This window comes from Mesoplodon bidens (assembly GCF_964165515.1).
Source record: "Mesoplodon bidens genome assembly, chromosome: X".
Classification (NCBI taxonomy): Eukaryota; Metazoa; Chordata; class Mammalia; order Artiodactyla; family Ziphiidae; genus Mesoplodon; species Mesoplodon bidens.
The window spans coordinates 119,676,504-119,700,085 of NC_138163.1; the positions used below are offsets into that span (position 1 = coordinate 119,676,504).

At 41.7% G+C, this 23,582-nt stretch overlaps 1 protein-coding gene across 3 annotated transcripts in view; it reads left to right on the plus strand.

Annotated features, from left to right (window-relative positions):
- Positions 1–1,465: 1,465 nt before the first annotated feature.
- PCYT1B (phosphate cytidylyltransferase 1B, choline) overlaps positions 1,466–23,582 on the plus strand; it is a 123,345-nt gene continuing 101,228 nt past the window's right edge. For all 3 annotated transcript variants that reach the window (XM_081222375.1, XM_081222377.1, XM_081222378.1), the window contains exon 1: positions 1,466–1,783. In XM_081222375.1, coding sequence (XP_081078501.1) covers positions 1,667–1,783 — 117 coding nt within the window. In that variant the 5' untranslated portion in view covers positions 1,466–1,666. The remainder of the gene's footprint in view (positions 1,784–23,582) is intronic.

Genomic DNA, 23,582 nt, shown 5'->3' on the forward strand with positions numbered 1-23,582 from the left:
TTACATTTCCAACAAGTTCTCGGGTGACCCTGATGTTGGTGTGGCTGGTCCTGGAGCATACTTGGATGAAAACCACTGCTATAGATTAAAATGAAAGATTTAGAAGCCCCGGGACTTGTCTTAAGAGGATTTCTACCTAGATGTTTTTTCTGTCACTACACCTGCTGCACCCCCCTGCCCCGCCAAGCCCGCATCCTTCCAATCCCAGCTCCACTGCTTATGAGTTTGAGGCCCTGAGCAATTACTGTAAATTTCAATTTTCTCACCTGTAAGTGCGGATAATGTTAAGATTGACCTCTTTGGGTTGTTATGAAGATTAAACAATATCTAGGTAAAGTACCTAGCACTGTGCCTGTGCTTGATAAATGCTAGAAATTACCATGATTTTTTTTTTTTGGCCAAGCCGCGTGGCTTGTGGGATTTTAGTTCCCCAACCAGGGATGGAAACCGGACCCTCAGCAGTGAGAGCATGGAGTCCTCACTATGGACTGCCAGGGAATTCCCAAGCCGTGATTTTTATTAATGTTATTTTAAGTGTGATATTTCACTAGAACAAATACCTTTGTGAGTTCTTTTCTTTGGGTGTGTGTCTCCAGAACGCCCTCTTACAAATGGTTATTCCTGGACGATTTAGACATTAAGGCACATCATCTTTAATACCCCATCTGTGAGGTTTCTGTGATTGCCATGAGCATTTGGCTGAGAGCAGGGTGCTTAGGAAATGGGAGCACAGGAATAATAGACCAGCATAAGGAACAGTGTATGGAAGCGCAGACAACAGCAAGACCTCATTGAGGAAACTCAGAGTAGCTGGGGAGGAGGAGGAATGGCCGAGGGAGGAAGTAATTGGGGAGGGCAGTCAGAGGTGGGAGGCAGGTTTTCGAAGACAATCTACCTCCTTCGAAGTTCCTCTCAGGGCAGCCCCCGGGGTGAGCACCTGGGCTACACCAGGCCTCAGAGGATCTGCCATGGCTCTTGTTGCAGTCAAGGGGGTGAACACTCAGGTGCCCTCAATGAATGCCGTGAGAGGCCCTCCGAGGCCAGGTGGCAATTGTGGGCACAGGGAGTTTGGGCTCAAAAGTGGTTTTGTCTTCAGGGTGGCTCCTATTTGGCAAAATTCTGACTACAGCACAGCAAACATGTCAGGGACTTGGTCTTTTTTAGTGGAGGTCTGCTATGTTCTGTCTCGAGGCGCTCTGGGCACGTCAGGACGCGGTTTTTTCTTATCTGGGTAGTGCAGCCGGGGTCCCTGGCCCAGAATGGACCTTTGCAACTGAATTAAACAGGAGAAACAAAAGCAGCAAGTTCGGGCCCCCAGGGCACGGCCCGCCAGCCAATGGGGCCCGGCCGCTCCCCGGCGGAGTGGTACTATTATGACAGTAGCCAACCAGCGCGCTCCATGCAAATGAGGTACTGTATCCCGCACCCGCAGCTCCAGTGTTGTCTGGTTGTTATAGTGATAAACTGAGGCCTTGCCTCTTGGGTTCTTGGAGAAGGAAAGTGCTGGGGGTGGAGGATAACCTCTTTACTTCCCCCTGGGAAGACGGAAAGAAGGGACGAAGAAGGGGGATGGGTGGGGAGGAGAAAAATACGTGACAAAGAAAACATTCTCTGCCTAGGAGGAGACTCTCAGAGGGTGTAGAACTGGAGGCAGCATTCACTGGCCATGCCAGTACTTACCACTGATGCTGAGTCAGAAACAGGTATCCCAAAATCCCTTTCCAATGAGCCTCCCTCAGAAACCATGGAGGAAATCGAGCACACATGCCCACAGCCTCGACTGGTAAGTAAAGACAAAGGATGCAAATGTATGCGTGGCTATGGCACAAAAGAGTTTCAGCGAGGAACTCTTTTATGCGCCCGCAGCCAGCGAGGAAAGCGATGCTTAGAGGATTTTCATGTAAATGAGAATAGAGCTACCGCCTAATCCTTCTCAGCTGTTTATACTTAGCTTCTATACCGAGCGCTGCTCTCAGCTTACAAAGCATTATTGTATTGGCTGGGTAGGAAACGGGCTGCTTGGGCTATGCTGTGTTTTTGTGCCTTGGGAGGAGGGGATGGGCTTTTTTCTTTTAGGTGTATTCTCATCTAAAGATACAGATCCTGTGGTACAATTTTAAAATGGCATTCTCTTCACAAAGCTTGAGACGAGTCCGTTGTTAAGTTCTAAATTCTAGGTAAGGAATGATTCTGCCCTCAACTAATTTTGGTGCCTAATGTCAGTTTTGGAAAGATGAAAACGACATGGAAGCCAAACTTCCCCATTCGTTTGAAAATTTCAAAATAAATAAGTAAAAGGGTCCCTCGGTGATGTGTTTAGAAATAATGTGCATCTTAAATGAATTGTAAACATTTCCGGAGCGTGCTGTGAGGGTTTCTCTTCAGGTAGTGGGAACCTGGAGCAGCTACATTTACTTGGAAAGGGGCTGCCTGCCTTTCATAATGAAAGTGTGGAAACGGGCACTCAGAGCTTCCTTGCATCTCAGTTACTGGTATCCCAAATTTCATCAGCTTCTCCACCACTGGTCATGATTCCTTAAGTAAATGTGGAAGGTGGTTCTCAAACACCTCAACGTGTATCCTCAAGGAATCAAAAACACCAAATGGGTGGTGGATTTTCCGTGGCCTGAAGTCTTCGGGAACTTGGGGAGACCTCTCTTTGGACCCCCAAATCCAAGCGACATACTAGTTAGAGCTACACTCTCTAGCGATTTCCCTCGAGTTAAAAGGTGCAATATTTTGATTGGCTGTGGAGTTTGACCCTGGGAAGAGGTTTTTTTAAAAAAGGATTTTGTGATGTAGCATTTTCTGTGACCTCCCAAAATGAGGGCTCACAGATTTCAAGGCCAGTCCATCATGTAACTGTTATTTCTTCAGAAGGGTTAATAAGGGTTCAGAGGGAGACTTAGGACAATTTTGTAAAACATGAAAACCAAGCAAGTTACATTAGAGCACCTAGGGCTTTTGTTCACTGTGTTTCTACTTTTAAAGATATATTTTCTTAGGCAAGTTTGATATTAACTGCTCCCCAGCGCTTAAGCCACTTGCTGAACAACAAACACGATGTAGTACCTGTTTCTGATGGGATACAAACCATCCCCATCCCCTTGGTTTGTTACCAAGGGATTTCTTTGAGCCACTAAAAACTCTTTTTTTTTTTTTTTGCGGTACGCGGGCCTCTCACTGTTGTGGCCTCTCCAGTTGTGGAGCACAGGCTCTGGACGCGCAGGCTCAGCGGCCATGGCTCACAGGCCCAGCCGCTCCGCGACACGTGGGATCTTCCTGGACCGGGGCACAAACCCATGTCCCCTGCATCGGCAGGCGGACTCTCAACCACTGCGCCACCAGGGAAGCCCCATATTTTTAAAAATAAATTTATTTATTTATTTTTGGCTGCACTAGGTCTTAGTTTCTGTGCAAGGGCTTTCTCTAGTTGCAGTGAGCGGGTGCTTCTCTTGTTGAAGAACACGGGCTCTAGGCAGGCAGGATTCATTAGTTGTGGCATGCAGGCTCAGTAGTTGTGGCTCACCGGCTTTAGAGTGCAGGCTCAGTAGTTGTGGCAAACAGCCTTAGTTGCTCTGCATCATGTGGGTTCTTCCTGGACCAGGGCTCGAACCTGTGTCCCCTGCATTGGCAGGCAGATTCTTAACCACTGCGCCACCAGGGAAGTCCATCGCCCACAATATGTTTTTTAAAGTTAAACTGAATTTTCAGATTTGCACTGCACAACTTCCTGACAGGTCAAGGGCAGGGGAGAGGGTGGCATCCGGTTCCTGTTTGTGTATCATTTCAGTCTCTCGTGCCTACTTCTTTTCCTTCCCTTTTTGCCTTTTAGCTATTCTGCTCCTTGGTTGCTTCTGCCTGAGAGGGTGGGCAGAGGAAATCAAGGGAAGGAAGAAAGTTCAAGTACTTTCTACTTTCACTTGTGACAGCTCATCCTGGAGGTTAACTCCCAAGAACCATACAAAGCTGGCAGTGTTACACCTCCACCTCCCTGCCGGTTTAGAAATGAGAACTGAGGTTCAGAGAGGGTAAGCGACTTCTCCAAAGCCACATTGCTTTGAAGGACTGTAGAGCTGGGATTTGAACACAGAGCTCTATACCTGCAAAGTGGAAGACCTTTCTCCTGCAACACACCTTTAAGTGAGATACATTCTTTTTCCATCTTTTTGGCAGTTCTGGCTTAAAGTGTGTGTGTGTGTGTGAGTGTGTGAAGGATGTACAGAATTTGAACTGTTAAAGTGATTGCTTTGATAAAAATTTCCCATGTTGTCCATCATTATTGTGGTCTGTTGAAAATTGGCTCTGTTTAAATAGGGGCTGCAACCAATTTATAAACCACTACTAAGTTTTTTGAAGCACCTTTTCTCTTATCAGCAAAATTGGGTCATTGTGGGGTTATATTCTAAATTTAGATTTACACTTAATAACGAAGGCACATATTAACTACCTAGTAACATAGTTGATGAAGAGAGTGGCAAGTGAAAATATTAAATTAGGATTTCTTTTTATATTTTTTAGTAGTTTCTGTTGATCTTTAGCTTCGCTAATATCTTCATATTTCAAATTATATAAATTCTGTTTCTCCCATTACCCAAACATATTGCCCCAAGTCAGTCGTGGGTCCCTCAGAGCGTGGCTGCTCTGTTGCTTAACTAACTTTGGAAAGTTCATGGAAGACTTGAGAGATTCCCCTCCAGAGGACAGGCTCCTTCCCCCACGTGTAACCAAACTTGGATTCATAAAGTTTAGAGGAAACAGGACTCAATAACAAAACATTATCTTTAAAAAAAGTAGCATTTACCAGAGTGGTTGTGATTGTATTAGCCGAGGCACACACTGGTTCCCCAAACTCACTCTAACTTTACCTAGCGATATGGAAAAGGACATTTCTGGGTAAATAAAGGGCCATAAAGCTTTACTGCAAGTCCCAGAATGTGACTTTATGTCACTGAATGTCACCCTCTGTAAATACGAATTTGATTTAAATCTCAGCAATTGTGTAAAATGCCCCTTTTTTTTTTTTTTTGCGGTACGCGGGCCTCTCACTGTTGTGGCCTCTCCCGCTGCGGAGCACAGGCTCTGGACGCGCAGGCTCAGCAGCCATGGCTCACGGGCCTCGCCGCTCCGCGGCATGTGGGATCTTCCCGGACCGGGGCACGAACCCATGTCCCCTGCATCGGCAGGTGGACTCTCAACCACTGCGCCACCAGGGAAGCCCCAAAATGCCCTTTTCTAAATGAACCATGCTCTTGATTTAGCATGGCACTTGAGAAGGTGTGTACAAGTGTCCCCGTCTACATACATTTGTCTATATATTATTTACAGTGAAGGCTGTTTATTGTGACCCAGGTTAGCTCTGCCCACAGTGATTGAGTACCTACTACGTGCTGAGCTCTGAGCCCTGTGGTACTTTGTGATCCAGAGATTCTAGAAGAGACTGGCACACAAACAGATTGCTTTCATACAGGTTGAGAAGGACACAGTCTGCAGAGGGGTGTGTTCCCAGGTGCAGTGGGGGCAGAAAGGAGAGAGCGGTGAGCTCCTTGACAGCGAGTCCACGTTTGCCAGCGCGATGTAGAGTAGAAACCTGTCTTGTCCTCACCGTATCCCTGGTGTCTAATACAGAGCCTGGCATAGCCCTTTAAGGAAAGGGAGTGGGAAGCTGGCGTACCTAAATACACAGGACTTGAAAGCAATCTATACGTTAGACCCTTGTAAGTAGCAAATTGCTAAGGATATTGAGGATACAGTGGAATCGTGTTCAAGGGGGAGCTTTTCTGGAAGGTATACCTGTAGGTTTTCCCCCTGTCTTTTTTTTGTTGTTGTTGGAAGGAAATATAAGAAAGAGTAAATAGAATTAAATAACACTGATAAAGAAGTTAGAAAAGAAATAGAAAATTACCTAGGTTTTATGATAGAGCCTTGGAAATGAAAAAGGGCTGGTTCGATATGCTACGTTAGCAGGAGTTCATTTTGGACTTTACTTCAAAGTGGAGCAGTGCCAAGAGACTGCTGTCTTGCAGAAGGTGCATTATGTTCATTGGGAGGTAGGGCACTCACCCGCTAGTGCTCAGAAAGATGACCAGATTTCCAGAGACGTCCTTGGCTTCCTTTACTAGCCTCGCCATCTATTTAGCTACTCACATAGCATACATTTTAAAAGCAAGATACTTACTGTGCTACGTCAGTGAAAATAAACAACCATGAGCTTCCTTGGGCATCTACTGTGGTTGACTGGAATTCTGCCCAAGGTTATTATTAGACATCTTCCTGCTGGTCTTATTCCAAATGCAACATCCATTTCTTGCAGATTGATAATAGTCGGGCATATTGAACATGGGCTCAATGAATTAGTTTCTCCCATTCTTTTAAGTTTATTCTTTCACTATCGCTCCAGTCCTCCTTCCCCAATTTGCTTAATGCTGAACTCCTTATGGAGGATATTAATATAAATCAAATATAAGAAGACAAGTCTGTTCTTTTTTTTTTTTTTTTTTTTTGGGCTGTGTTGGGTCTTCATTTCTGTGTGAGGGCTTTCTCTAGTTGTGGCAAGTGGGGGCCACTCTTCATCGCAGTGCGCGGGCCTCTCACTATCGCGGCCTCTCTTGTTGCGGAGCACAGGCTCCAGACGCGCAGGCTCAGTAGTTGTGGCTCACAGGCTTAGTTGCTCCGTGGCATGTGGGATCCTCCCAGACCAGGACTCGAGCCTGTGTCCCCTGCATTAGCAGGCAGATTCTCAACCACTGCGCCACCAGGGAAGCCCCTGTTCTTTGTTTTATTTTGGCATTTGAGCATACAGAAATGGAAAGGGTGTGTCCTCATTCAGGCAGTGAGGGGGATTTAAAGTATTCAGTGACGCAGGGCTTTAGAAAGGCACTGAAAGAAACCTCAGCCCCTGACCAATGATCCACAGTTAGCCAGCTGCTTAGAAACTTCCACACACAGCAAGGCACCAGGTGCTGTGGAGAGAAATAAAAGAAATAATGCAGAGCCCCTGCCCTTGAATATCGTTTTCATTTAACAGGGGGCAGCAGTTTGGTAGGTGGAAGCATGCCAGGATGCTGAAATCCCTTAAGAGAGCTTTTTTTTTTTTTTTTTTTTTTTTTTTTTGCGGTACGCAGGCCTCTCACTGTTGTGGCCTCTCCCGTTGTGGAGCACAGGCTCCGGAAGCACAGGCTCAACGGCCATGGCTCACGGGTCCAGCCGCTCCGCAGTATGTGGGATCTTCCCGGACCGGGGCATGAACCCGTGTCCCCTGCATCGGCAGGCGGACTCTCAACCACTGCGCCACCAGGGAAGCCCAAGAGAGCTTTTTTAAAAATAAGTTTGGCTTTAATATATTGGGCTTTCTACAGCATTTAAGCTATATTTTATCCATTGAGCAGAAGTACCTCACAGCAGGGGGACTTCCCTGGTGGTCCACTGGGTAAGACTCCGCGCTCCCAATGCAGGGGGCCTCGGATCGATCCCTGGTTGGGGAACTAGATCCCACATTCATCATGCATGCCGCAACTAGGAGTCCGCATGCTGCAACTGAAAGATCCCGCAACTAAGACCTGGCACAGCCAAAAAAAAAAAAAAAAAAAAGTACATCACAGCAGGGAGTACTGCATTATCCTGATCCCCAAGTTAAGATAAGTCCCTGCATTTGAAGAAAAGATGCAGCTTGCTGATCCCAAAACATTTTTGGATATGGCAAGGATCAGTCTATTTTTGAGGGGATCTTAAGCCCTCAACTGTGAGTGGCACACTCCAGCTGCTACAGTAACGCTGTCCAGTGGAAATACAACGTAATTTAAATTTTTCTAGTAGCCACAATTTAAAACGTTTTTCTAAAAGGTGAAATTATTTTCAGTAATATATTTAATTTAATCTGATGTATCTCAAATATTATCATTACAAATGTAATCAATATAAAAATAATTAATGAAGTATTTTATATTCTTCATACCAAGTCTGAAATCTGGTGTGTCTATTACACTTAAAACACATCTCAGTTCAGACTAGCCAATTTCAAGTGCTCACTAGCCACATGTGGCTTTAGAGGGAGCTCAGACACCTGCCCAGGCCTGTGGAGGATGAGCTCTGAGAAGCCACAGTGATAAATACATTTCATGTTGCATAGTACACACGTGCATGTATTTACTCAGAACTAAAAAAAAAATCACCTTCCTTTACTTCATATTTTACATTCACTTTCTCTGCTCTCCTATTCTGTTTTTTTAGTAATCTACGTGAGAATTAATAAGTTTGAAGTTAGGGATGGGGTAGTGGAGAAGGAGAGTCCTGGATGGATGTGGGAGACTTTAAAGGAGGTAAATGCACCAGGATTTGTAATCGAGCCTGAGGGCGGGCAGTATCAGGATGGCTCAGTTTTCTGGCTGCAGTGGGTGGGTGCCACCCCTGAGGTGGGAGCATCTGGGAATAGCAGTTTGTGACAGTTAATGTTGGGGATACCATGGGGACTTCCATTTGAAGGTGTCTAGTTAATGTTTGGTTTTGGAACTCAGGAGAGAATTCTGAGCTGGAGATGTTGATCTGGGAGACATCAGCATGGAGGAGATGGAAGTGGAATCGAGGTAGTGAAATTGATGCGAGCGAAATTAGTCAGTTTCTGGACCGATGGAAGAAGTGGATGGAAATGGTTAACTAGCAAGAGTGCCTCAGGATAATCCTACTACGGGGTAATTCTAGAAAGTAACTGACCCTGAGCCATCCTATCAGGTTCTTGGAAGGAGTAAAATCGAAGAGCTGTAATTAAAGCTATTAGAAAGCTCCTTATATCTGTCTGTCTCTACATGAAATCTGGTTAAATTAATCTACTTTATCCCAGAATCTTTCCAGGATGTAACCCTGAGGAACACCATTTAAAGAGCCAATAGAGGAAGGATCATGAAAAGAGGACAGACATCTCAAATATCTGGGAGATCAGGGGTACCAAGGGCAGGGTAAGTTCTGGGGAGGGAATATCCGATAGAACCCAATGCAGCAGAGAGATCACATGAGATAATAAGGGAAAGTTTCCTTTGGATTTAGGAAGAAGAGGTCAGTCATGATGTTTCAATGAAATGGTGAAAACAGAGACCAGATAGGTTGAAGAGCATTTAGGGGGTGGGGAAGTAGAAGCTTGAATGAGAGGAGAAGCATATAGAGTGTATAGGACCCAAAGGTGGATAAATCAGGGTTTAAGATTGAGAGAAGCTAGCTTTTCTCTCCTCTTCTTTTTTTACTTCCATACTTCCCTCCAGCCTTCTTTCGTTCCATCATCCAGGATGTCAAAGCTTCTGGTTGGCTCATTCTTTTAAGATGGTACCAACTTGCAGTTAAATATGAATGGGAAAGAGCCAGTGGGAGAATGTGAAAATGATGGGGAAAATTGATGAAGGGAATGACCCTTAGACTGGAGATGTTGGGATCCAGTGCACAAGAGGAAGAATTGGCTTCATGTTGGTAAAGAGATACCTCTCCCGCTGTCTTGGTAAAGAAGCTGGTAAGGATGTTTTGGTTATAATGGGAAGGGTATAGAAAGTCGAAAGCCTCCCTTATCTGATAGCCTCTGTTTTCTCTGTGAAGGTGGAGGCAAAGTCATAGTGACTTGGTTCTGGTAGGTGCAGAAGTGTAATTATGGGACAACCTGGGAAGTCGGGTCCAACCCCAAAGTATTTCCTGTCCACAGGTCTCCAGGCTGGGGTAGGGGCAGTAGGAGAAGGTGGAAAGGCTGAGTGATTCCTCATGAGAGATGTGGTATTGATGAGTAGTAATGGATCTGTTCCTTTATGGCCTCTGGGGCTCCATACCAACCCCCAAATCAAGGCAGATCCAGATCTGTAGCCCCAGGGGGAACCGGACTGACCTACAGCGAAAAGGCTGGATGCTGGCAAGACAAGTAGGCTGCAGCTTAGTCTCTGCTCGCTGGAACCCACAGTCTCACTTCAACATCAGTTTTGCCATTGAATTAATTATCGTGTGAGCTTCAGCAAATCACTTCTCCTCTCTGGACCTCAATTATGTGGCCCACTGTGGTTCCAGTTTCAAGACTTTTCCAGTTCCAAGACCATGATTCTAGCTTCCATAGCCATGGAACGTGGTTCACCACAGTGTGCTCTGTTTGACCTGATGCTTATATAAAAAATCAGGGCTACCCCACTCCTAACCTCCCTTTGTTTTATCCATTTAGAGTAAAAACAGGTTGAATGATCTTATGGCAAGGCACACTGGCAAAATATGCATAACAATTGTTCACAAAATACTTTGGAACTTTATATTAATGTCGTACAAACCACTTTTGCTGTCTTCCGCTTTCTTCAGATGCTTCTGTGTTGAATCTCTTTTTAATGTGAACAGTAGCCTCCTAACTTATCTACTTAATAATACTGAAGTTCAAAATACTGGGTTTTCCACATGGAAAGGTGCTCAACATCACTAATCATTAGAGAAATACAAATCAAAACTACAATGAGGTATCACCTCACACTAGCCAGAATGGTCATCCTCAAAAAATCTAGAAACAATAAGTGCTGGAGAGGGTATGGAGAAAAAGGAACCCTCCTGCACTGTTGGTGGGAATGCAAATTGATACAGCCACTATGGAGAACAGTATGGTGGTTCCTTTAAAAACTAACAATAGAATTACCACATGACCCAGCAATCCCACTACTGGGCATATACCCTGAGAAAACCATAATTCAAAAAGAGACATGTACCACAATGTTCATTGCAGCTCTACTTACAATAGCCAGGACATGGAAGCAACCTAAGTGTCCATCGACAGATGAATGGATAAAGAAGATGTGGCACATATATACAATGGAATATTAGCCATAAAAAGAAACGAAACTGAGTTATTTGTAGTGAGGTGGATGGACCTAGAGTCTGTCATACAGAGTGAAGTAAGTCAGAAAGAGAAAGACAAATACAGTATGCTAACACATATATATGGAATCTAAAAAAAGTGGTTCTGAAGAACCTAGGGGCAGGGCAGGAATAAAGACGCAGACGTAGAGAATAGACTTGAGGACACGGAAAGGGGGAAGGGTAAGCTGGGGCAAAGTGAGAGAGTGGCACGGACATATATACACTACCAAATGTAAAATAGCTAGCTAGTGGGAAGCAGCCGCATAGCACAGGGAGATCAGCTCAGTGCTTTGTGACCGCCTGGAAGGGTGGGATAGGGAGGGTGGGAAGGAGGGAGACGCAAGAGGGAAGAGATATGGGAACATATGTATATGTATAGCTGATTCACTTTGTTGTACAGCAGAAACTAGCACAACATTGTAAAGCAGTTATACTCCAATAAAGATGTAAAAAAAAAATACTGGGTTCTCTGAGGTATAGCAGTATGGCATTGAACTCCGGGGGCCTTCTTTAACTGATGCTGCCCATGTAAGAATCATATTTGGGATTCAAGACCAACAGTGGGTCAGGCTGTAGTCCTGCGACTCCTGCATCTTTTGCTGGCGCCCATACAAAGCTTCTCAGTGCTCCTTAGTGAAATAAATGTAGAAAGATTTATTCCATCTGGTCACTGGAGGCACGATGAAAAGGAGAAAGCAAGGAAGGTAGAACAAACTAAGTCATTGCAAAATAGGCCTATTTTCTTCCAATAATTTCCCAGGTAACAGCCCCTGCCTTGCTAGGATCTGATTACGTGTTGCTGGCCTCAGACCATAGCATTATTGTTTTAACATTCCTACCTTCCTCTTTATCCCAGCATGAACCAGGTTGTGTGGGAGGCTGGGGAAGCTGACCCTGCTCGGGGATAAAGAGACAGTTTAGCACTCAACAGTCTTGAAGACAGACTTGAAAACACAGTGATTAGAAAAGAAAGCAGCAAACCCTTGTAGTGTGCACCTGTGTAATAATGTACGGGGCCAGCCTGTGGATTCATTTTCATATCATCTTCCTGACAAAGTTTTTGACTTGGCGATTTTTGTTTTCCACTCAGTAAAGGTGATTATTTTCTATTGTGCGTAGCATCTATGCATTTCTTAATTTTAAGAAGTCATTAATTGTAAGACACGCTTCCCTTTCAAAGGTGTTAAAGTGTCAGAAAATGGCCAACATGGATTTTAAGTCATTAATTGCAAGACACTTTCTAATCTCAGACATGTTCAAATGGGGGGGGGAATGTACATTTTAGAATCAATGCAATGTGGTATTATTTGTAGTACTAAGAGTCTTCCAGCTATTTGAAGTCATGCACACTGAACCTGATGTCAGTGTAAAAGGATGCTGAGGGCTATTTAAACTGGCATTTAAGAAAAAGAACAACAACAACAATAATAATAGGTTAATAGGAGCATCATGAATGGTGTGTATGGCCCATTGGCAACCAAATGTTGTCAAAAGCTTGCTCCTGGTACTCATGGGCTTCTGTGCTTCATCTCTAGTGGGCCTGAAATTGTAGGCACAGTCACATAATACTAAATTCTGTTACACCTCCAGATGGTTTAGTTATAAGGTCATTGTTCTATAGTGACTTCGGGGCTAGAGGTCTCACTCACTTATTTTCCTCCATCGGCAAATGAGGGAATGGAACAACTATTTATCATGCACACTGTGTTAGGCGCTGTGCTGGCTGCTTTATATGGGTTGTCTTGGTTAACCAGGCTGCAGACGTGTAAAATAAGAATGACTATTCCCCACCTTATAAATAAGAAAACCAAGCATTAAGTAATTCCCCAAAGATCAAACACTAACTCATAAAGGTGGGATTTAAAATTCAGTTTGTCTGACTTCTAAAGCGTCCTGTTGCCACTACACACAGTTCTCCCACATAAATGAGCCGAGAACCACCTGCTCAAGCTCCCAGGTGATTCAGAAACAAGATGTGTTTGGATGGACTTTGAGAAGTGCTGTATTTAGCTCTGCCATGTTACATTTTCTGCTTTGGCACTACGAGTGGAAACAGATCAGATGTCTAAGCTCTTTGTAGTAAATTTAGAAATTCAAAATAAATATATTTGACCCAGCACTTCTACTCATAGGAAGATTGTACATACGACCACGAAAGACTAGTATTAAGATGTTCTTAGCAGCATTATTCATAATAACCCCAAAGTGGAAACTACCCAAATGCCCAGCAGAAGTAGAATAAATAAATCGTAGTATAGCCACACAATGTTATGCTACCCAGCAATGAGAATGAAGAATCTACAACCACCTTCAAAAATAGGGATGAATTTCACAAACATAATATTGAATGAAAGAAGCCAGACATGAAAGAATATACACTACACCATTCCATTTCTATTAAATATTTTAAAAGTAGGCAAACTAATCTATGATGTTAGAAGTCAGGATAGTGGAAGGAGCACAGGATGGATGCTGGCAGTGGTTGGTTACTTGATCTGGATGCTATATGTGTTCAGCTTGTGAAAGTTCACTAAGTCGCACACTTAGGATATGTGCACGTTTCTGTATGTATGTTATTCTTTTTTTTAATTTTTAAATTTTATTTTTTATACAGCAGGTTCTTATTAGTTATCTATTTTATACATATTAGTGTATATATGTAAATCCCAATCTCCCAATTCATCCCACCACCACCATGCCCACCGCCACTTTCCCTCCTTGGTGTCCATATGTTTGTTCTCTACATCTGTGTCTCTATTTCTGCCCTGCAAACTGGTTCATCTGTACCATTTTTCTAGGCTCCACATATATGCGTTAATATATGATATTTGTTTTATCTTTCTGACTTACTTCACTCTGTATGACAGTCTCTAGATCCAACCATGTCTCTACAAATGACCCAATTTCGTTCCTTTGTATGGCTGAGTAATATTCCATTGTATATATGTACCACATCTTCTTTATCCATTTGTCTGTCAGTGGGCATTTAGGTTGCTTCCGTGACCTGGCTATTATAAATAGTGCTGTAATGAACATTGGGGTGCATGTGTCATTTTGAATTATGGTTTTCTCTGGGTATATGCCCAGGAGTGGGATTGCTGGGTCATATGGTAATTCTCTTTTTAGTTTTTTAAGGAACCTCCATACTGGTCTCCATAGTGGCTGTATCAATTTACATGCCCACCAACAGTGCAAGAGGGTTCCCTTTTCTCCACACCCTCTCCAGCATTTGTTGTCTGTAGATTTTCTGATGATGCCCATTCTAACTGATGTGAGGCGATACCTCATTGTAGTTTTGATTTGCATTTCTCTAGTAATTAGTGATCTTGGGCAGCTTTTCATGTGCTTCTTGGCCATCTGAATATCTTCCTTGGAGAAATGTCTATTTAGGTCTTCTGCCCATTTTTTGATTGGGTTGTTTGTTTTTTTAATATTGAGCTGCATGATCTGTTTATATATTTGGAGACTAATCCTTTGTCTGTTGATTCATTTGCAAATATTTTCTCCCATTATGAGGGTTGCCTTTTCATCTTGTTTGTAGTTTCCTTTGCTTTGCAAAAGCTTTTAAGTTTCTTTAGGTCCCATTTGTTTATTTTTGTTTTTATTTCCATTACTCTAGGAGGTGGGTCAAAAAAGATCTTGCTGTGATTTTGATCAAAGAGTGTTCTTCCTATGTTTTCCTCTAAGAGTTTTATAGTGTCCAGTCTTACATTTAGGTCTGTAATCCATTTTGAGTTTATTTTTGTGTATGGTGTTAGGGAGTGTTCTGATTTCATTCTTTTACACGTAGCTGTCTAGTTTTCCCAGCACCACTTATTGAAGAGGCTGTCTTTTCTGCATTGTATACTCTTATCTCCTTATCAAAAATAAGGTGACCGTAGGTGCGTGGGTTGGTCTCTTGGCTTTCTATCCTGTTCCGTTGATCTATATTTCTATTTTTCTGCCAGTACCATGCTGTCTTGATTACTGTAGCTTTGTAGTATAGTCTGAAGTCTGTGAGCCTGATTCCTCCAGCTCCTTTTTTCTTTCTCAAGATTGCTTTGGCTATTCAGGGTCTTTCATGTCTCCATGCAAATTTTAAGATTTTTTGTTCTAGTTCTGTAAAAAATGCCAGTAGTAATTTGATAGGGATTGCATTGAATCTGTAGATTGCTTTGGGTAGTATAGTCATTTTCACAATATTGATTCTTCCAATCTGAGAACAGGGTATATCTCTCCATCTGTTTGTGTCATATTTGAATTCTTTCATCAGTGTCTTATAGTTCTCTGAGTACAGGTCTTTTACCTCCTTAGGTAGGTTTATTCCTAGGTATTTTTTTGTTGTTGCAGTGGTGAAAGGGATTGTTTCCTTAATTTTTCTTTCTGATCTTTTGTTGTTAGTGTATAGGAATGCAAGAGATTTTTGTGCATTAATTTTGTATCCTGCAACTTTACCAAATTTGTTGATTAGCTCTAGTAGTTTTCTGGTGGCACCTTTAGGATTCTCTATGTATAGTATCATGTCATTTGCAAACAGTGACAGTTTTACTTCTTCTTTTCCAATTTGTATTTCTTTTATTTCTTTTTCTTCTCTGATTGCTGTGGCTAGGACGTCGAAAACTATGTTCAATAATAGTGGTGAGTGTGGACATCCTTGTCTTGTTCCTGATCTTAGAGGAAATGCTTTCAGTTTTTCACCATTGAGAATGATGTTTGCTGTGGATTTGTTACATATGGCCTTTATTATGTTGAGGTAGGTTCCCTCTATGCCCACTTTCTAGAGAGATTTTATCATAAATGGGTGTTGAATTTTGTCAAAAGCCTTTTTTGCATCTATTGAGATGATCATATGGTTTTTATCCTTCAATTTGTTAATATGGTGTATCACATTGATTGATTTGCATATATTGAAAAACCCTTGCATCCCTGAGATAAATCCCACTTATTCATGGTGTATGATCCTTTTAATGTGTTGTTGGATTCTGTTTGCTAGTATTTTGTTGAGGATTTTTGCATCTATATTCATCAGTGATATTGGTCTGTAATTTTCTTTTTCTGTAGTATCTTTGTCTGGTTTTGGTATCAAGATGATGGTGGCCTCATAGAATGAGTTTGGAGTGTTCCTTCCTCTGCAATTTTTTGGAAGAGTTTGAGAGGAGTGGGTGTTAGCTCTTCTGTAAATGTTTGATAGAATTCACCTGTGAAGCCATCTGGTCCTGGACTTTTTTGTTTGTTGGCAGATTTTTAATCAGTTTCAATTTCATTACTTGTGATCAGTCTATTGATATTTTCTATTTCTTCCTGGTTCAGTCTTGGAAGGTTATACCTTTCTAAGAATTTGTCCATTTCTTCCAGGTTGTCCATTTTATTGGCATAGAGTTGCTTGTAGTAGTCTCTTAGGATGCTTTGTATTTCTGCGGTGTCCGTTGTAACTTCTCCTTTTTCGTTTCTAACTTTATTGATTTGCATCCTCTCCCTCTTTTTCTTGATGAGTCTGGCTAAAGGTTTATCAGTGTTGTTTATCTCCTCAAAGAACCAGCTTTTAGTTTTATTGATCTTTGCTATTGTTTTCTTTGTTTCTATTGCATTTATTTCTGCTCTGATCTTTATGATTTCTTTCCTTCTACTAACTTTGGGCTTTGTTTGTTCTTCTTTCTCTAGTTCCTTTAGGTGTAAGGTTAGATTGTTTGAGATTTTTCTTGTTTCTTGAGGTAGGCTTGTATTGCTATAAAATTCCCTCTTAGAATTGTTTTTGCTTCATCCCATAGGTTTTGGATTGCTGTGTTTTTGTTGTCATTTGTCTCTAGGTATTTTTTGAATTCCTCTTTGATTTCTTCAGTGATCTATTGGTTATTTAGTAACGTATTGTTTAGCCTCCATGTGTTTGTGTATTTTTGTTTTTTTCCCTGTAATTGATTTCTAATCTCATAGCATTGTGGTGGGAAAAGATGCTTGATATGATTTCAGTTTTATTAAATCTACTGAGGCTTGATTTGTGGCCCAAGATGTGATCTATCCTGGAGAATGTTCTGTGTGCAGTTGAGAAGAAAGTGTAATCTACTGTTTTTGGTTGGAATGTCCTATAAATATTAATTAAATCTATGTAGTCTATTGTGTCATTTAAAGCTTGTGTTTCCTTATTAATTTTCTGTTTGGATGATTTGTCCATTGGTATAAGTGAGGTGTTAAAGTCCCCCACTATTATTGTGTTGCTGTCTATTTCCTCTTTTATAGCTGCTAGAAGTTGCCTTATGGACTGAGGTACTTCTATGTTGGGTGCATATATATTTATAATTGTTATTTCTTCTTGGATTGATCCCTCGATCATTATGTAGTGTGCTTCCTTGTCTCTTGTAACATTCTTTATTTTAAAGTCTATTTTATCTGATATGAGAATTGCTACTCCAGCTTTCTTTTGATTTCCATTTGCATGGAATATCTTTTTCCATCCCCTCACTTTCAGTCTGTATGTGTTCCTAGGTCTGAAGTGGGTCTCTTGTAGACAGCATATATATGGGTCTTGTTTTTGTATCCATTCAGCAATCCTGTGTCTTTCGGTTGGACTATTTAATCCATTCACGTTTAAGGTAATTATCAATATGTATGTTCCTATGACCATTTTCTTAATTGTTTTGGGTTTGTTTTTGTAGGTCCTTTTCTTCTCTTGTGTTTCCCACTTAGAGAAGTTCCTTTAACATTTGTTGTAGACCTGGTTTGGTGGTGCTGAATTCTCTTAGCTTTTGCTTGTGTGTAACGCTTTTGATTTCTCCATCGAATCTGAATGAGATCCTTGCTGGGTAGAGTAATCTTGGTTTTAGGTTCTTCCCTTTCATCACCTTAAATATATTGTGCCAGAGGGAGGGGCAAAGATGGCGGATGAGTAAGACACGTAGATCATCTCTGTTTGTTTGTTCTTTAATTCTTCTAGGTCTTTGTTAAACATTTCTTGCATCCTCTTGATCTTTGCCTCCATTCTTTTTCTGAGGTCCTGGATTATTTTCACTATCATTATTCTGAATTCTTTTTCTGGAAGGTTGCCTCTCTCCACTTCATTTAGTTGTTTTTTTGGGGTTTTATCTTGTTCCTTCATTTGGTACGTAGCCCCCTGCCTTTTCATTTTGTCTATCTTTCTGTGAATCTGTATGTATGTTATTATTTAAGATTAAGTTTAAAGACATTCTGATCACTGTAATAGGGAGAGAGTATGCTCTACCACAGATTTCCCATTTGCAAACAATTCTGGTGATCTAATAGGTAAAACTCTAGGGAAGAGTATCAAATCCTACATACAGTTACAGCTCGTGGCTGCTCACAGAGCTTCAATGTGCTCAGTCCTTCCAGGCGTCAGTATACCCAACCCCAGAGAGAATGTAGGTAAGCCCTTGAACTAAACTTGCCTTATTTCTAGGACCAGTCCAGCCCTAGTCAGGCAATCTGTGAATTAAAATCCATGGTGCCCAATCTATGTGTGTTATCTAACAGTGGCCTGGCTTCATGGTTTGTAGGCTCAGAAGGAAGTGGATGGAATTGGTTAGCTAGCAAGGGTGCCTCAGGATAATCCTGCAAATTGCAGAAAAGCTGACCCTGAGCCGTCCTATCAGGTTTTTAAAGGGAAGGAAAATGAAGAGCCGTGGTTAAAGCAATTGGAATTCTCCCTATATCTGCCTATCTCCATATGCAATCTGATTAAGTTAATCTACTTTACCCTACAGTCTTCCAGGATGTTACCTCGAAAAACAACATTTAGAGAGTCAATAGAGGAAGGGCCATGGAAAGAAGACAGAGAGATATTTCTCAAAAAGGTGGGAGATCAGGGTCCAAGAGCAAAGCAATCACCTCGTTGGCAGGTACACTTACACAGGTTTTCCATATATGTATTTTTTTTTAATTAAAGAAGTCATCCAGTTTGCAGAACCAGTCTTCTTTGGAACATCTTTCTTTGGAAAATCTTTCTTCATTGGAACATCTTTAGTGGCTCAGAGAAAAAGGGTTTTATTATTGAAATAGAATCTAGCAAATACCTCAAGCTGAGACATGTTAGAAATATCTGTACTTCCATCCAACTGTATAGCAAACCTCCCACACTGCATAATTTTTTCTAATGCTTGTTTTTTCCAGTCTTCAGCAATGTTTTCTATATGTCTTCCAAATATATTTGCTGACAAAGGAATGCATTTTTGTTTGACATCAAGTTTTTTCTACACATTAGAGCAGCCAGTTTTACTGTGACTTGAAGAGCAGGTGTTTCTGCAATGAGACTTTTGGTTTTTCTCTATTGAATTGTAGCAACTTGAAAAAGGCTTCTAAACATTTATCATTACATGGAACGTTATTTTGTGAAGTACAGGATTGAGTATCACATCTTGAAATGTTGCTGAAAAAAATCAAAAGATTTGTCTGCATGTTCTGAATGCTTCATTTTTAAGTATCATGGTAATTACAATAGCTTCATACCATCATTAGCTAATATCTTAAGGTACAATATATGCTCCAGGTGAAGTTTAATGCTAATAGTACATATTTCAAATAGTCTTCTTTGCGATCATTTTCGATTCAGCTGTCTTTTTGTCAAATCTAATGAGGCCGTCATTGTTCACACCTGATAATGTGGCTGGTGCAGAACTTATACAAAGAGTAGAAGGGTCAGCTTGGCCACTTTTTTGGTGTTAGTTTGTGCTTATGGTATCTTTACTTTCCTATTTCATTGCAGGAAATGTTTTAAGCCACCTGCTGATCTTGTGAGCATTGGTTTAGTTAAAACTAGGTAATATAATCCACAAAGGCACTCATATAGGCCCAGGTGAACTGTATTTTACTGCAATAAGCCGAAAGTAAATGAAAATATCAGGGGACCCAGGCCACCCTTCTCTGTTGTAACGACTTGCATTCTTCCTTTGGAACACCTTGTAGACTTTATGTTGACAGAGATGGGGCACCAGGGTAATTTTGGAAATTATAGCTGGTTGTTAGTAATCCTTCCTTTCTTGTTTTCTTTCTTTTTTTTTTTTTGCGGTATGCGGGCCTCTCAGTGTTGTGGCCTCTCCCGTTGCGGAGCACAGGCTCCGGACGTGCAGACCCAGTGGCCATGGCTCACGGGCCCAGCCGCTCCGCGGCACGTGGGATCTTCCCGGACCGGGGCACAAACCCGTGTTCCCTGCATCGGCAGGCGGACTCTCAACCACTGCGCCACCAGGGAAGCCCCCTTTCTTGTTTTTTAACATGAAAAAATAAATTTAAACACAAGTGTTGCTCTCTAATGGATTGTTCTGCACATCCCACGTTAGAAAACCCTGGTCTCCATATTTTAAATCTTGCCCTTGGATCCATCCATGAGTGAGAGAATTGCATTCTCAGACTGCGTGTTTGACCCCTTGTAGAAATGCTTTTTTGAACTGCTTTTTGGTTCTGGGGCTCTGCCTTACAGGGAGGGTGCTACAGAGACAAACATAAAAAACAGGATTGTCTTTATCAGGAGGATGTCATTGAATATGTTGGTGTCGCTATGGCATCACCCAACATGCCCCTTATAAAGGCGCCATGGGAGGAATTTCAATAAAAACTTGGCATCAGGAAATGCTGTGCTTCTCCTCAGTATCTCTTTTGGGTTTTGCCTAAAGAGAATATTAACTTTGTCTTCCTCTTTGCTTTGACTGATGGGAACTTAAAGCCATTTTTGTGCCCTGCCCCCTGAAATGTAGAGGACCATGATAGACATTCCTGTGTGCTCATTTCACCCTGGGCCTTTTTTCAAAGCCCCTGTTTCCATCCTCACCCACACATTGCAACTATTATTTTAAATGTCCATTATTTTATTTTATTTTTTATTTTTTATGATGGCTTTTACTGTTAAATTATCTTTATCTTTCTTTCTTTTTTTTAAAAAAAATTTCTTGGCCACACTGCATGGCATGCGGAATCTTAGTTTCCCGACCAGGGATCACATCCACACCCCTGCAGTGGAAGCATGGAGTCTTAACCACTGGACCACCAGGGAAGTCCCAACTTTCATTTTTTTAAAAGTCACCTCAAGTCCTATAAGGAAGGAGATGGAGATGAATAAGAAATAAGATTATTATTGGTACTCATTGTAAACGCCTTGAGCTCAATTACCTAAGAAAAATTGATTTAGTGTATGGAATTTTTATCTCTAGGTAAAGGTGATTATTTTCTATTGTGCGTAGCATCTATGCATTTCTTAACTTTAAGAAGTCATTAATTGTAAGACACGCTTCCCTTTCAAAGGTGTTAAAGTGTCAGAAAATGGCCAACATGGATTTTAAGTCATTTATTGCAAGACACTTTCTAATCTCAGACATGTTCAAATGGGGGGGGGAATGTACATTTTAGAATCAATGCAATGTGGTATTATTTGTAGTGCTAAGAGTCTTCCAGCTATTTGAAATCCACTGCTGTGGGGTTTGGAAGGTGGGCATGTGGGGGGAGTTATGAATTATCGATGGTCAGTGTTTTAAGGGTATAATAAAATTCATAATAAAATTCTGATCCCTGATCGCTGGAAGGGCAGTCATTACTAGCCTGACCTAGATGTGGGTGTTTACACATTGTTTTAAAAAATGGAATTCTTGTGAGGAGACTCTAGATAAAGTTGGAAAATGTGTGTTTTTTTTAAGATATTTAAGATAGTTTTTAGACTACTATTGTTTTGCTTTTAACTAACTTCAAAATACTTATTCTCGGGGGCTTCCCTGGTGGCGCAGTGGTTGAGAGTCCGCCTGCCGATGCAGGGGACACGGGTCCGTGCCCCGGTCTGGGAGGATCCCACATGCCGCGGAGTGGCTGGGCCCGTGAGCCATGGCCGCTGAGCCTGCACGTCCGGAGCCCATGCTCTGCAACGGGAGAGGCCACAACAGTGAGAGGCCCGCGTACCGCAAAAAAACAAAAAAAACAAACAAAAAAACTTATTCTCAACAATAGAAGAATGAGTAAAGGACAGATTATTCTCAGAGGAAACTACAAATGACTAATAAACATTTGAAAAATGTTCACTCTTTCTTGTAATCAAAATAATTCAAATTGAAACAGCGTGATGCCATTTTAAAAAAAATTTATTTTTACTTATTTATTTGTGACTGCGTTGGGTGTTTGTTGCTGCGCGCAGGCTTTCTCTAGTTGCGGCGAGCGGGGGCTACTCTTCGTTGCAGTGCACGGGCTTCTCACTGCAGTGGCTTCTCTTGTTGTGGAGCATGGGCTCTAGGCGCACAGGCTTCAATAGTTGTGGCACACGGGCTCAGTAGTTGTGGCTCATGGGCTCTAGAGCACAGGCTCAGTAGTTGTGGCGCACGGGCTTAGTTGCTCCGTGGCATGTGGGATCTTCCCCGACCAGGGCTCAAACCCATATCCCCTGCATTGGCAGGTGGATTCTTAACCACTGAGCCACCAGGGAAGCCCGTGATGCCATTTTTGATCTATAAAATTGACAAAGATAATACTCAATGCCAGTGATATGGCAGCAAGATAGGTGCCTTCATACACTGTTATGTGAGTATAAGTGATGCAGCTTTTGGAGAAGGTAATTTGCCCATATATGTTAAAGTGTTCTTTAAATATTCATCTTTTAAAATGTTCATACCCCTGATCTAAGTAATTCAACTCCTATCCTAAGGAAATAATCAGAGGTTCAAAATTATGTCTAGAAAGTTATTTCTGTTAATAAAATATAAGCAACTTAATATTCAACAACAGAGAAATACTTAAAGAAATTATGGTTTTTCTATTGGTGGAACATTTTATAGCTATTAAAATTAGTGAGAGTTCTATGGGAAATATCTGTACCTTCTGCTCATTTTGCTATGAACCTAAAACTGCTTTCAAAAATAGTCTATTAATAAAAAAATGAAGTTGAATACTATTTAAATGATATGATAAAATAATCATAATGTATTGAGTGAAAAAAACTGTCCATGCAGTAAGATTCCAAAGTTGTTAAAATGTATATATAACCTATCAGAAAGCTTGAAAAAGAAGTGTCAAAAATGTTAACGATGATTGTATTTGGCAAGCAGAATTCTTACAAGTTTTGCCTTCCTCTCTTTATTTTCTCAAGTTCCTAGTAGTATATATCATGATGATAAGAAAACTTATGGAACATTGATAAGTGTATTTATTTTTTTATTATGTGAGTTTAATCTTTATCAATAATCTTCATCCATAATTATTCTCCCTCTAGTTCTTTTATCAATAATCATTCTCTCTCCAGTGACTTTAAATTCCCCCATTCAACACATATTTATTGAGGACATTTTATACACCAGGTACTGCCTTAGGAAGTAGGGATATAGTAGTGAATAGAGCAGACTTAGACCCTGTTTCTTGGAGTTTCCATAGTAGTTGGGGGAGACAGCCCATAAATATACATTGTTTCCTCATCTGCCCACCAGGACCTCTCTTCAACCTGCACTCACCCCCTTAGCTGAATTAATGAATCTAGTCTAGTGGTTTTAAATAGCGTTTATATTCTGATTGCTTCTTTTTTTTTTTTTGCGGTACGCGGGCCTCTCACTGTTTTGGCCTCTCCCGTTGCGGAGCACAGGCTCCGGACGTGCAGGCTCAGTGGCCATGGCTCACGGGCCCAGCCACTCCGCGGCACGTGGGATTCTCCCAGACCGGGGCACAAACCCGTGTCCCCTGCATTGGCAGGTGGACTCTCAACCACTGCGCCACCAGGGAAGCCCTCTGATTGCTTCTTAACCTGTATTGCTAGCTTAGTACTCTCTCCCAGACTCCAG